At 41.6% G+C, this 15,225-nt stretch overlaps 1 protein-coding gene across 1 annotated transcript in view; it reads right to left on the bottom strand.

Moving 5' to 3' along the window:
- The window catches only part of BARD1 (BRCA1 associated RING domain 1), a 40,784-nt gene extending 25,561 nt beyond the window's left edge, over window positions 1–15,223 (bottom strand). The window contains exons 1-4 of the mRNA XM_008643577.2: window positions 15,144–15,223; window positions 14,980–15,036; window positions 11,456–11,601; window positions 3,762–4,759 (exon numbers count right to left, since the gene is read on the bottom strand). Coding sequence (XP_008641799.1) covers window positions 3,762–4,759; window positions 11,456–11,601; window positions 14,980–15,036; window positions 15,144–15,223 — 1,281 coding nt within the window. The remainder of the gene's footprint in view (window positions 1–3,761; window positions 4,760–11,455; window positions 11,602–14,979; window positions 15,037–15,143) is intronic.
- Between the last annotated feature and the right edge of the window lie 2 nt (window positions 15,224–15,225).

Below are 15,225 nucleotides of genomic sequence, written 5' to 3'. Positions count from 1 at the left end.
CACAGCAGACCACTCCCTAATAACAAACATACAAGAAACTATGCTTAACCTTCAATAAAGAGAAAACATGCAAGAAGTTAACCTGCCTCAGAAACAAGACAAGTAACAACCAAGCATTATTGAAAAAGCAACGGTAATTTGTTTCCAAGCTTCCAAATCAGCACTTCGGAAGATGGATTGCTTTGACTCATGGCCAGTTTCCATATTCTCAAGTCCTGCATTTGAAACCATTGCACTATTTCATATTTGACTTGACCTCATTTCTCCAGGAGGGGAGATGTTCTTCTGTGACACAGCTCTCAACCATGGCACACAAGAGATCCAGTACCAAAAGAAAGGAAGTTCCCAGCTGATTAGGTCAGACACCTGAAAACAAGATTTAAAAGCCATCCTGATGCTGGCCATCACATGCTCACAAAACCACAACATCTTCTCTGCTCTCCTTCCTAATGTGTCGTTAACTGGTAATAAAGCAGTAAAAGGAGCACTCTCACGGGCTCAAGGAATTATCTCACAGTTATTTTACTGTGTTAATTATAAAGATCATGAAGAGTCCAGCACAGCAGGCTAGCCATGGGTGAAGCCTTTCTGTGAGCCCTCCCTAGAGTGACAGCAAGGAGGGAAAGCCATCCTGAGCTGTCAAAACTTAAGGGTACCTGGGACAGGAGGTAGCCAAAACTAGTCCCAATACACCGTCTCTCTCTTCAAACAAAGGAGATGCTCTGCATAGAGGCAAATTCTTCTTTCCTCAGAGCAGGAGCAATTCCCCATTTCCCTCTAACTTGAAGCATTAACAAGCCTTCTCCCAGCTCTTTCCCATGCACTCCCTGTAACAGTGCAGCTGCTGCCAAGATCCTCTGTCACCCTCCTGTGTTGCAGTTCACAGTCCCTCTCCCTGGAATCCATAGTGGCACAATCCCACTGTGCTCTGCCCCATCACCTCCCTTGGCAAAGCAGGAGAAGCACAGGCATTACCCAGATCTGAAATGCAGTGCCAAGGAACTGGGGGGTTCTTCTCTCCACAGAAGATTTAGGACTCCACACAAACTAGTTAAGTGGTGCTGTGCTGTGATTTAATTGCCATGGAAGAGCTGATCCTGTGAACAATTTGCTCTCTTCCTGTAAAAAACTCCCATGTGGAAGGGCTGTTGATTGGGCAATTTCCCACTAGTCTGGAATACTCAGAGTTGAATAGGTCACATTCTGTATTTTAACTAATTGGGATTTTACCTTTAATGACTCTGAAGATAAACACATCTGCTGTTTGCTACAAGAAGAGTCACATTTATTTTCATTTATTAGTTTAACTCAGCATTAAGTTCATCCACACTAGAACCTTTCTTGAGAACCATTTTGATTTCAGTAAAATAATAACTACTAGAAGTAGTAGTAAATGGGCTCAATCCCTCAGAATCATTAGAAACAGCACAACACTCTAACTTTTCATGCCTGCTAACATTGGGCATAATCTATTTTAAATAAGAAAAAACGGAGAATTCAATTAGCTTCAATTAAAATCTGGGTATTAGACCCTAACAGCTAATGAAAATAATACAGATTTATTTTTATAATTCATGAAGTCTCAGAGAATTAGACTTCATTTTACTTTGGGGGAGGGTGGTAGCTACAAGTCTGTTTCCCTTTACACACATGGAAAAACATTACTGGTAGTGAAAATAACAAGAAAAAAAAATTGCCTATAAAACGAAACTGGAAGAGAAATGCTTCTTTCAGAAACAGAAAAAAAAACCAGAACTAATTTGGAAAAAAAAAAACCCCAAAGAAAAATACCCCACAAAAAAACCCAACCAAACAAATCTAAACCCCACACTGAGAATATACAAAGGGCATAAAGCCTGGTATTTTCAAGAACAGTCTGAGAAAATACTTTTATCAGCTCCATACAGGGTTCCTGCAGGTTAAAAGATCATAACCGAGAGATCACTTCCCTCGTGTTATTTTAGTTCCATTTCAAAGCAAACTTTGGGATCACCCTGAAGCCCTACCTAGCTACACAAGCCTTTGCTAATGAGCACCTCAATGAATATGGAGCTGCTGGATAAAAACCACAGCAGAACTAATGAGGAACAGAAGCCATTTCCCATTTTAGCTCAATAATTATAAACATCAGAAGACAACACCAAAAGGAATTCACACACAGGACTGAAAAAGCCCATCCCACTGCCCACACTCCAGCTGGAAGTCAGCTTTTTTTTGGCTGTACCAACGGCAGTAAGGAGTGCCAGCAACACCACTGAACTTCGATAATCAAAACATGTTTATCCTTTTTGTCTACAGCATGAACTGTTTAATTTTTCCTCATTTATTTTCAAAATGCTTTGCAATGAAAAACCACCTTATTGGCATATCACCAATATGCCAATACTCCATGTCTCAACAAGCTGCAGGGGTGCTGTTTTCTTAGATGAAATACCTGCGTTCCAAAGAAGCATCAGGCATATTGCTGGAAACCATACCTGTGTGAAAACTTGCCAAGGCAGATCCATTTTTTTCAGAACCAGTCAGTCATGACTGTATTCATTACAAATCCCCAGAAAATCACAGAAGGGTAATTTGTAAACAGTGTTTTAATAAAGAGGAACATGCGGGACTTAGGATGAGAAGTAACAGGAGACCCCTCCTTCAAAGCTCTTGAGTCCTGTGAGGACAACATTTCATTTTCTCCCCCCTAATTCCATATTAATGACATCAAATACGAGATTTGAACTCGACTCAGCTCAGCTGACACTTCCATTTAAAAAGGTCTTGTGCAGCAGGAGTGGCTTATTAGGAATGCCTTTGAAAGAGGACACAGTTATTTATCAAGAACAGCCTCTGTCTCACCAGAGAGAAGTGCTGTATAAATGTCAGGTGCTTATGGAGCAATCAATGCTTCCAGTACATGCAGTTTATTAATCACACAGCATTTGTATTTTATGATTTAGCACAAAGTGCATTTAAATTGCCAGACCACAAACTCTTTGAAATGACCTCTCAGAAGGGAGCTGCCATGAGTGCATCTGACGAGTGGGACATGTTTTACCCAGCTTTTACAAAGCAATGGGCAAGGACAGCCCCTGCAAAGAGCAAAGCCATGAAGTTCTACCACACCAGGAACCGGTTAAGATAATAACAACATAATGAGTGTTAGGTGTCATTCCATGACTAACACTGACCTTACATAAAACTGAGAACATCCCAGCCCTGTCCCTTTCCTTCAGAGCATAGGGCTCAGCATGGGAATCACAGGGTGCAGCACCTCACTCCCCTTGAGCCAACACTTGCATCAGGTGGTGGATCTCAAAGCTTACATAATAGTTAAATAATGTCTCACAGTTATCGTTATGTAGATAACTCAGATCTTGTCCTGGCTGAGTTACCAGCTCAGACTGAACTGATCAAGATCAGAGATCTGAAACAGTTCCTAAACTCCTTATGACAAATCAGAGACAGCTTTCTGGCACACAAGGCCAAAACATTTAAATGCTTATCACTTCCTAGAACTCACAGGTATAACTGAAACTGTAATGCTTTGAGTTTCCAAGTATAATCATCTTTGATCATTCCAACAGTCGTTTCTTTATGAAATCAGAGAATCAGATTGGAAACTTCCCAATAAACCTAGAAGAAAAAGATCACAAAATGAGATTTCCCGCCCCAAAACACGGTGTTCTAAAGTAACTGGTTTCCAGAATATTTTTAAAACAACATTGTCTTTGTAAACTTCTGTTTAAAGCTGAACTAGAAGATGATGGTCCTACCTTGATGGAAGCAACATGGAGCAAAGTCTCTCCCTTGTAATTCCTTCTGGCAATTGTGTTGCCACCAGGGGATTTCAACACAAAAGGACTGAGTGGTGTTGCTACTTGGCTGCAAGTCTTGGAAGTGGATGGGGTAGAAGGAGATTCTGAAAGTGAAGGACTGTTTATCACTTGAAGGGCTGCAGATCTTCTTGTCTTCATTCCAGTGTCAGTGAGATTGGATGCAGAGGAAGAAATCTGAACTGGTGTCTGGTGTTCCGTCGCTGGGGAGATGGGGGAGCCCTGCAGTGACTCCTCTAAGCCATTGGCCTGCCTGCCTGACTTCCCAGGAACATCCCTCTCACTTCTCCTTGCTCTTTTAGACTGAGGAGTACCCTGAAGTCTGGATTGCTGCCTTCCACGTTTCAAAGGCATAACTGCTTTTTCTATTGAGAGTGTTGTCTCTGCAGCACAATATTTTTCCTTGCTATCTCGTGCAGAGCACACAACCTCACCACTATCTTTCTTCTTTGGGGATTCTGCCTGTGGTAGAACTTCCATATCTTCTGTATTGTTGCTGGAGTCAGCTTCCTTTACAGACTCCTGCTGAGGTCTTTCTTCAGGACTCTCTGGTTCTGGAGTGCACAGCACTACTGGCTGACTGCAGATGGTCACACACTTTTCCTTGGGAATCTTCTCCTCGACTCCTTTCTGCTCAGGTTTCTCTAAGTTCCACTCTTTGTTAATGTCTGCTAGATGTTTCTTTTTCATGTTCTTCCTCTGTCTCTGGGTTGGTCTTTTTGTCGGCTTGGAGGGCTTCTCTTGAGGAGGGGAAGGAAAGAAATCATAAACTGAAGATGTGTCTTGACCAAGGTCATTGCTTTTAGTCTCAGCCTGACTCCTCTTCACAACACATCGAATCTTCCTGCTTCTTGGACTAAACCACATTTTTATCTGTTCCTTCTTGCTCTTTTTTCCCAAGTCTGAGTCAGTCGGTGTGGATGTAACTTCTGCTGAATCTAAGTACATCAGGGAAGAGTAAAAATAATTATGGAGTACTCTTCAGAACCTCACAAAGCAAAAAAAAAAAAAAAAAAAATCATAACAACAACTGCAGTAACTGATGAAGTGTTACTAAATACAATCTATGAGTGCTTTCATTCCTTCTGAGAAGACACATGTAGTGACTTTAAAAGCCCTGGCAAGGTCACATGCCACTCTGGAGCTCAGAGATCCCAGTGCAGCTACAGCTATCCATCAGGCAAGTGAGCATCCTGGCAGAGAAATTCCTCAGCAGCCTGGGTTCACAACACAGCACGTGCACAGAGGAGTTCCGGCCAGGTCAGAAAAGGACAGAAGTTGGTTCTCTCACTGAGTTTTCCTTGGAAATAGGTTTAACAAAGAGGCATGTGCATACACAAAAGAGCACAGAAACAATTTTCTAAAGAGATGTTACAGTTCATCTGAAGATGAAAAGGAAGAATAGCTGTAAGCAAGCAAAAATAATATCCTTATAAAAATGTTGAGCATTGCTGAGAAATCTTGACTGATTCCACAGATACGGCAGATGAATCAGAGGAATATATAGGAAATCTGTAAGCAATCATGTCCTGTCATTTGCTCCTTTACCCCTTGGTAGTAAATAATTTCAAGGAAGCTAATCATTTTGATATCTCAAACATTTCTTTAAAAATATGCAGTGGAGCAATTTTATAAATCAATTTGTACAGCACATTACAAATCAATGACCAAGATGACGGAGGAATATCCTGTACTCCCAGCACATGAAATAACAGGTGAGAACAAGGACTATAAATACTGTCCTCAATGGCTTAAGAATAAATTAAGGAGTATAAAGTGACCTCAAAGTTAGACACTAATTTAATTTGACAGGTCTTTTGACACAAAAGAACTATAGCAGATTTTGTACCAATTACTTCATGGGAACCCAAGTTATTTTAGGTTATTTGGACAAGTCCTCCAAAGTAAATGCACTGCTCATTCCTTCTGTTGCCTCATACCTCAGGGACTACCACTCACAAAAGTCTTGGTGATTTATAGCAAGCAAACACAAAACCAATATGAATTTTGTTATTTCTATTTTTTTTCTGAAGCAGCACTAAGACCAAGATTAGAAGGGAGGGGAGGGTTTTAAGCATTCTTGGAATAAACTATACGAAGTCTCAATTATTAAAAGTGACAGACACTCACTGCAACAATCTATCACTTTCATTTCAGTGCATTAACTTTCTATGGATAATTTATTTTCTGCATACCTTCTCTTTTATTTTTGGTGTTAGTAACTACAGCCCATTTTTCACAGCAAGCTGGGATAAACTCTCAGCAGCAAACACACTGGTTCCAATCCCTTAGTCATAAAAAAAAGCATTTGAAACTCCACTTAAAAGAGAGCTGTGTAATTCAACAATTAAACAGACATTCACAGATTTCTTTTAAAGCAATATTGCAAAGTTAAATGTTTCCTTAGTCTTGATCCAATTACCCTACTTACCCCTTGAATTAAATCATGTTACATATTAGATTTAGCTAGAGGAATATGTAAGCCATCGGACCAAAAGTGTCATTAAGAATACAGCTTGAGGATAGTTAATCAATCATTTAGGCATCTAAAGATAATCATCAAGTACAGAACTGCAGCTATTTGGTTTTCCTTTAAGGCTGGGCTTGGTGCAAACAAGAAAAAAAAAAAACACTGAAATTGAGACCGAAATCTCAGAACTAGCTAGCCTTGAGATCATATCCAAACTCATTCTGACAATAACATCTAAAAAAACCAAGAGCTTGATTGCAAACAGATGCAAAATATAAAACACAAGTTACTATTTACTTGTCTTGCCTTCAGTGTTTACACAAACTAGCAGATTTCCTTGTAAAATATTTACCTTGCTAAAACTATCAGTCATCCCCAAGTAAAGAGAAAGAATAAAATCGGCTTGCAGAAGTAATTTGTACAATTTTACGATGGCCAGAATTCTTTTTGATGTGTATAGCACAGCAAGACTTTCAAGTCCAAGTGACAAATTCAATCAAAGGCACTGTCCTTCAGAAGTATGATCTGAAGCAGCATAACACAATGAAGCATTTACACTGGATGTACCACTTCTGGCAGCAGGAAAGCCTGCGAAAAATCCACCACGAGGCTTCCTGAATCTGATCTGTTCATAATTGGTTGCTCAGCAGGGACTTACTAGTCAGGTTATTAAAACACTGCTGAAAGTGTAACAACGTGCCAAATAAATACTTTCCCAGGATTATTCTTCCTCACCTGCAACGACTTGAGGTGTAAGAGAGAGCATGTTGCACGTTTTAGAACACGGAGGCACTCGTGGACATGATTGAAAGATCCCCGTATCCTGACAAGGAGACCCACCCCATCCAGAGGCCAGTCCTGCACACCCAGGGCATCTCCACAGCCTGCTGGGGAGGAAACTGCATTTTTATTAATTTTCTGGTTTTTCTTAGACTCTGCTACCCCTTCCTCCATTTCTGAAGTGTACAAGGCAGGGAGCAAAAGTAATCTGGACAAACAGCCAATCCACCTTTCCTGAAAATCTAATCTTTTGATGGACCGAGAGCTGTGAGAGGGAGAAAGACAGAGGGGAGACCCAGTGCCAAGAAGCTGAAAGGAAGTTCTTATGGTTTAATATGTAAATGTTAATTTATATAAAGAGGCTATTATCTGGTGGCTAAGTTCATTCTGTTAAAGTACCTTCACAGAAAATTGCTGACAATAAAATCAATCCCAATGAATTCTCTGCTGTCTCCAAGTTTCAAGCCAGAGCTCAGATCTCAACAGGATTGAAAAAAAACCACTATTATGATTTTGATTTAATTATCTTTTTAATACATAAGTATCCTCCCAAAAATTTTTAGAGATGTATTTAGACAAGGTGAATCAGTAGAGCATGCCTTACTAATCCTAGATTTTAAAAATCTGCAATGGCATAAAGAGCATCCACAATAACAGTAATAGAATCAGCCTATAATAAATGCAGTAAATTTAGTCTCCATTACCTATTAAATGTAACATTCAGATACACAATATAGTAACTGAATTATTTCTAAATTAGTTATTTGCACATAATAAGCCCAAGTTTCTCGATGCTGACATTTAATAGAGTTGGATTTCTTAAGTGTCAAAAGGGTTGAAAGTACACAAAAACACTAGGAGATAGTCAGTGCCTTGCAACTAGAGCTCCCTCTCCAAATTCTGCTGTAGTGCAATAGCAGGCTAGTGCAGGGGGGAAAAAAGGAGCAATTAGGAAATGTGGTTTAGCTATCATTAATCTGCATCAAAGGAATATAATGATGCACATTGTGTGCCTTTCAAATTATTCTCTATTACGGGTTTCAGAACAGAAGTTGAGAATCTCTTTGACAAACTAGTCCCTTATTAAAAATCAAAGGGAAGCGCTTTGGTACCATCTGTGCAACATTAGTGCCTTCGCTGAAGAATGATTATTTTGCAAGTTAAGTATTCAACACCGAGGGGGAAAGGGAGAAATTCCAGCTATTCAAAACCTCACCTTTAGATATTACGAAAAATGTCATAGCATCCACGAAATGCTGTGTTATCTGTTAAAACAGGAGTGCAACATCTTTTTGTCCAGTAAATGTGAAACAAAGTCATGATACTATAAAGGCTGATTGAAAGTTGATCTCTCTGACTGTCCACCAGCATCAGCACGAGCTTAGGAAGCTTTGACCAACACCTGCAAGGTGTAGCCCTGCATGAGAAGGGAGGAAGACTTTCTGTTTGATGTGTTAAGAGTGAAGCAGATTTCTACAAAGAATAAGGTAAAATTGACCGTAAATGGTTGGTGATGGTTCTGAAAATTTACAGCAATCTCTTCTTTTTAAAGAACATTACACAGGAAAGTCTGCCTAAGTATTTAGAACTTCCTTCAAAATGATCACTGTAAATCAACATCTCTCGTGTTTTATATACACTATGCCCATGATTCAACAAGCTCTCACTAATTACCCACCTGTGAACCCCATCATCAGTTCTCAAGATGTCTTGGACTGCAACATTAGAGCTAAAGAGTTTGAGCTGCAGACATCCCCATCTGTGGTGCCTTCCGGCCAGCTTCCCATTACCCTTCGGAAGGTGCAACACCGGGCAGGAAATGGTCAGGCAGCTCTCCTCACCTTGCCATGGACTAAGGATATAAAATCTCTAACAAGTGAATTAATTTGGAGGCTCAGCATTTTCTACCCATAGCTTGAATTTTCCACCTATAATTTGCATTTTCTAGCCAGTTTCAGGTTTGTTGTCTGTCAATTCATTTTCAGTCACCCCAGGAGTGTCATTTGCTGTGTTTCCCTCTAATTTAAAAGGGAAGTAGTAGCTATTTTGTGCAGTCTTTCCTGAATTATTTGCTGCTGCTTCTTACAATGCACATGCTGTTTGGCAAAAGCTATTCTTATCCCAATGGAATACAAAGTGAGATCCCTCTCACGTCTACTGTGGAACCTCAGGGTACAGAGATTTTGTATTTGAAATATTCAGTGTGAGCTTAACCCTATCCTTTTCAGTCGCAGCAGTTCTCTGGGGTTTTTTAAAAGAAAAACACACAACTTGCTGCATGCACTAGCTCTGTCAGAGACTAAAACAATGAGTAGTAGGATGCACTTAGAAATTTCAGTGTCAACAAGGATCTCAAACAGAAGACTTAAGAGAAGCCACAACTGTCTCAAAACAAGGCATACACAGCAAATATGCAAAAGGGACATAAAACAAATATATGGAAATATTCTTTTTTTCAACTGCTTCTCTTCCTTTCCTGCACTGAAAGATTGATTTTTCGGTCTATTTCCTTTACTTGAACATAAAGTACTATTTCTGACCTTCTAACACAAAAGAGAAGAAAATATTGTTGACAGAAGTACAGTGCTGTAGGAATATGAAAGAAAGTCCTTAACAAGAGAAAAGAACCCGCGATTCTCCAAACTCAAACATATTTCACTTTGGATACGTTAAGTTCAAGGCAGAACTTAATGTATCCAGACATCCATGGGAGGTGACGGATTTGCCAGAGATGAGGGACAAAACAACCTGAAGAAATTGCTCTCAAAATCTCTAAAGCTACAAAATGCTGTGATTTTCAACCATACTTTTTTTTTTTTTCCTTTTCAACACATTGAAGTTGTTCTTAAGAGGTGTGCTCATTTACTTACGAATTCAAGCCATTCCTGAGAGTGAACTGTTACCAGCTCAGGAGGTTTTTCTCCTAACCTCAGTATCAAACATCCAAAAGGCCACTGTACTAATCCTTAGCACACTGCAAAGATTACAAGTGACAGAAAGGCACCTCCTGAATCATTTAATATAAAACACTCTTGTAAACTTCTATTCTGTGTCTGCTTTTAAGTCAGAACAAGGGATGATAAAAAGAACCTCATTTAGTTCTGCAGCCTAGCCACACCATGAAGACTTTATTTTAGAAGAACTATGGGATTAAATGTATTATTCAATTTTCAGTACAGTTAAACATCAGACCAATTTTTTTAAGAATTAATCCATCTCCAAGAGTTCTCCAAAACATCTAAACAGTATCAATAATGCTCCCATGTTGTATTTTAAATGCTTTATTTATAGCATTACAAATAGTTCCTCTCAGAATGATTCTCTTCCAAGTGTGCTTTTAAAAGCCTTCATCACTTAAAATCTTTCCCTGAAATCCTATTTAAGCCATCGTCTGTTTTCTATGCTCCAGAAGATTTAATCACCATAAGATTTTATATCTATATAAAATGTATTCCTTTACATTTGGACACAGGCTTCCAGCCTCCTCACTTAAAATGCATTTTGGTGTCAATAAAGAACTATTCCATAAGTGAATGAAGGTGCCGATGGGATTAGACATAGAAAAAGAATCTTTAATTTAGACAAACATATTAGGAATCAACAATGAAGGAAAAGTTACCTATTCTGTATCTGACAACTAAATGAATGTTTTCTAAAACTTGGTGTTACATAAATGCTCCTCTCTGAGCTTGCAGAAGAAACACACAATCACCTACGCTTATTTCACTACAGTTTTTCCTACTTTGACAAACAGCCTAAAATTCGATAGAGATGAATTCCCAGAGTACGTTCTCTGCAATCTTCTAGCACAGTCAGCAATGACAAAGCTTCACTGCAGTAGACTAGCTGATTGTTAGGGACCAGAAAATAAATGAATTACGACTTGCTTCCCTCCCTTTTTAGGCAAGGACCATAGATAATTTTTCCCACGTGCAAAAACCCTAAACTGAAAATTACTGGGACAGCAGGCACGACTCAGTGCACAGAAACCCAAGAGGCAGGAGAAGAGCTGCATTAATTCTTTAATAGGGCCCCCCTAACACAATGCAGAACATTACACACTGGGGCTCCCATAGGATATGACAACCTGTGCCCCTGGTTTGTGCCACGTGACTTGGCAATCTCTCCCACTTTCATCTAATTTTGGAAGACGGATTCTAATGAATTATGGACTAACCCGCTCATGCGGATTTCTTAGTAAAACAGACTCAAAGAATGAGCAATCCATACAGACAGTTCTCTTCAAATCAAATTTTCCAAACATGATTTGGAACAGCCTCTCGGAATTTTAAGCAGGGCTGCACTGCTCATTCCCTGTAAAGCCTGGTAGATGGAATGGAGCAGCCTGGACTCTGCAGCCACCAGGGATCCAGGTGAGTCTCACCTGAGGCGTCGGCGCCCAGGAGCTGCCGCAGCTTGCTGCAGAGCTGGATCATGTTATCCAGCTGCCGGTTGATCTGTGCGTCCTGCACCCAGGCTGGCACGTGGCACACGGGGCACTCGGTGCCAACACAGTCACCCACGCAGGATCTGAAAGGCAAATGGAAAATCATTATCCCGTGTAAGTTATCTACTGTAGCCGCCCATCGACCATTTCCCAGCCAAGCGCTCAGCGAGAATCTCTTATTTTAGCACTGACAATCCGCTGTTGTAAAGCCCACACGAGTTAGTCACAAATGCAGGACAGGACATATCTATCATGGCAAGTGACAAGCCGAACATAATTAAGCAACCCACTTCCAGAGCCTCGTCAGGACACCGTCATGAAAAACAGGGTGCCTTGTGACTTCCACTCAACAAGCCAATCCAAATTTTCAAAAGCTCCAGTGCTGTTTGTCTCCAAGTAACAATTAGGCTCAAACAGTTAAAACTACACATTCCTACACATCTGCTATTCTGCAGCCTTCCATTTTTAAACAAGTGCCAGAAAGCCAACCCATAGTAAACCACCATTTCCGCTTTCTCCTAGTTAAAATTTGCTTGATGCTGTGAAGAAGTTTCACCTGTGTGAACACGTCTATGAAGTCCCACGAGGATCTCTAGGTGCTCAGAGTATTTTATCACTGCTGTCTTTCAGAGCATTTATGTCAGATGATCATGGTGGGATGGGTGGGGAAACAGATTTACTCAGTAATACTACTGTCCCCATATCAGCCTGAAGGCTTTTATTCTTTTGATTAGGCCAGTGAGAAGACCTTATGATTTGCCACCTGAACTGCAACATTCAAGGGCCATTGTTATGTCTTGTCTCCAATCTATCCTATTAAATACAGGTTATAGTTTCACATAGCCAAGAGTGAATTAATTTCCAAAGTCTCACTACTCATGTAAAAATTGCTGCCTAGGTGTGTTTTGTGCTTTAAACAGGCAAAGGCCCTCGTGGCTGAGGCACTGCTGTGTTTGGGAGACTGAAGCACAGCTCTTGGCTCCAACATATTCTAGATATTGACAAATCACTTGGAGCAAAGGGAAGGGCCAACCAGGTCTTCTCTAGGGAAGCTGGCCTCAGGCTTCCCACCCCTGTAAATGGCACTGCAAAGGAAATGCAGAATGGCTTTTATACCACAACATGTCTTAATTACATGTAGCTGTTGGGGTTTTGTAGTCAACTGATAATGACTGCAGGTAACCTAGCACAGCTACTCCAATAAAACTGCAGAAACTGATCTTGATAAATACCCCTGTCCATAACAAAACCATGGCGAGGGAGAACCAGTTGTTTCATGTGTGACCTGAGTTCTGCAGTTCATTAGTTTCACACATTTCACTCCATATTTCAGAAGCCAGCTCCGGCCATTTGCCCCAACCCTCCCTGGGTGTGTTAATAAACGTCTGTCTTCAGCAGGGGACCAGAATCACTCCACATCAGAGTACTGCAGACTGGCTCCGTGCCCTACCTAATTTGCTTCTAAACAAATTAATCTGAATTTCCTTAGGTTTATTTTAAAAAAGAGCCACTGCCCAAGACTCAGTCATCAAAGGACAGATGAAATGCTGCTAAAAGGTCAGGCATACAAAGAAGAAAAGATCAAGCACAAACAATAACTCAGATAATAGCAAATAAACTCATTTTTCTGGAGCAAGAAATAGCTGCTAATGAGTGCTCATAACTACTGTTAGCTATTCTTTCCAGCCTCATCAATACAAACTGCATTGTCTTCTTGATGTGTGGAAAATTTTTCTTAAAAACCCCACAAAACTTCAACAAACTGGGTGTTTGAAACCTGCCACCCAGAATACACCAGGGGTTATCCAAAATAAAACCACAAGGCCTTAGATGCCCAACACCCAAACAATTACATTTATTAAGCCACTTGTTCATACTTATAAATAACTTGTACAAGCTCCTGGGAGATATTTAACCAAGTAATCTGCAGACAGGTCATATAAATGAAACAAAGAATTTTAAAAATTCCTTTAGACAGCAGAACCATAGAGTGGTTCAGCTTGGAAGGGGGACCTTAAAGCCCATCTCATTCCACCTTCTGCCATGGGCAGGGACACCTTCCACTATCCCAGGTTGCTCCAAGCCCTGTCCAACCTGGCCTTGGACACTTCCAGGGATGGGGCAGCCATTTCTCTGGGCAACCTGTGCCAGGGCCTCATACCCTCTCACAGGGAAGCATTTCTTTCTAATATCCAATGTAAACCTTCTCTCTTTCAATTTGAAGCCATTCCCCCTTGTCTCATCCCTACGTGCCCATGTAAAAGGTCCCTCTTCAAGAATCTTCTACAGCAATTAATAGCCACAGCTAGGAAAGAACACACATGTCTGGAGAGAAATAAATCATTTGTGCATCTTTAAATACATCCATACTAGGGGAAGAGATGCTGAGGGCATCTGTGCCATAATCAGTTACTCCTTAATAAAAAGCAAGGAAATATTCTGCTTGTATTTTACCCTTCAGGCCTTCACCACTGTAAACTCCTATGAGATAAGTGCAGCTGAAGACAGGGAGGGGATACACATCCATGAGGGAGGAGGGGAGGGTTTTCCTCAACTTTCATTGACACAGTGACTTGTAGATTAACAGGAAGCAAAGCTGAGTATCTATGCTGGCTTACAAGCAGAGGTTAGAAAGCATCCCTCCTCTCCACCCTAACAAAGGTGGGATTTTATCAGACTGCTTACACCTGTGCTGTGCAGAGAAACTGTTTAAAACACAGAGCGGACCTTTTAACTCCCCCTGTTTGCATGTGCATGCCGTGAAGAGCAGTGACACACAGGGCAGCCACAAGCTTCCACCACCTCACCCAAATGCGATTCTGGGGCACAAACATTTCAGCCTCTGCCTGTATTGACGATGCAGTGAGTTGTCCTACGACAGGCGACGTGACCACCACCCCCTCTGAAATGCCCTGTTGGCCGAATGTTTCTAATTTAAGTCAGTTTTTTGAAGCACTCAGATTATTTGACCAACTCTAAGCAGAGGTAATCCTGCCTATCCCAACGTGTTTGGATGCGCATGAAAACAGGAACAGATGCAGATCTGAAGGAGCAAAGTCTTGGTAGAAGGCCAAACCAACAAGCACCACCCAACCCTCTGGGGCAGAGGAAAAGCCCCTTGGAAACAGGAAACACCTTTGCAAGCTGCTCTTTTTTCTTCATGTGAGGAGAAAGAGAAAGGAGTTGAGGATGATGAGAACTGCAAGTTGTTCTGGAATTCTACTCCACTACAAAGCCGACAATTCCCTCCATCAGACTGAGGGTTCCCTTCACACCTGGCCAGCATCCTGAAGCCTAAATCAGCATTCCGGGAGGAGACCCACAGGGGAACAGCAGCTCCCGCTTTTCTCTCCCCCTCAGTCCCCCGGAGAGCCAGAAGGCACCACCGGTGCCCACTTTCCCGTCCTTTCTCCACAGCACGGCGGCGAGGGGGGCGGCGGCGGGCGAGCCCCGGTACTTACAGGCAGAAGACGTGCTCGCACTGCCCCAGGGACACGGGCTCCCGCAGGACGCCGGCGCTGTGGGCAGAGGAAGGAGAAACGCGGCACTTTTAACACGCGCGGCCACACGGCAGGAGGCGTGGGGGAAAACGGCGGGGGGAAGGGGGAAGGAGGACATCCATTACCAGCGGGAGCAGCTCAGCGCCCTCTCCAGCCGCCCCAGCGCGGCGCGGGGGTGGGACCCGGGGGGCCCGGGCGGCGCCATGG

Source organism: Corvus brachyrhynchos, unplaced genomic scaffold (assembly GCF_000691975.1).
Source record: "Corvus brachyrhynchos isolate BGI_N302 unplaced genomic scaffold, ASM69197v1 scaffold671, whole genome shotgun sequence".
NCBI lineage: Eukaryota > Metazoa > Chordata > Aves > Passeriformes > Corvidae > Corvus > Corvus brachyrhynchos.
Note: the sequence above shows the minus strand (reverse complement) of the source record. Positions and strands in the feature narration are given on the sequence as shown.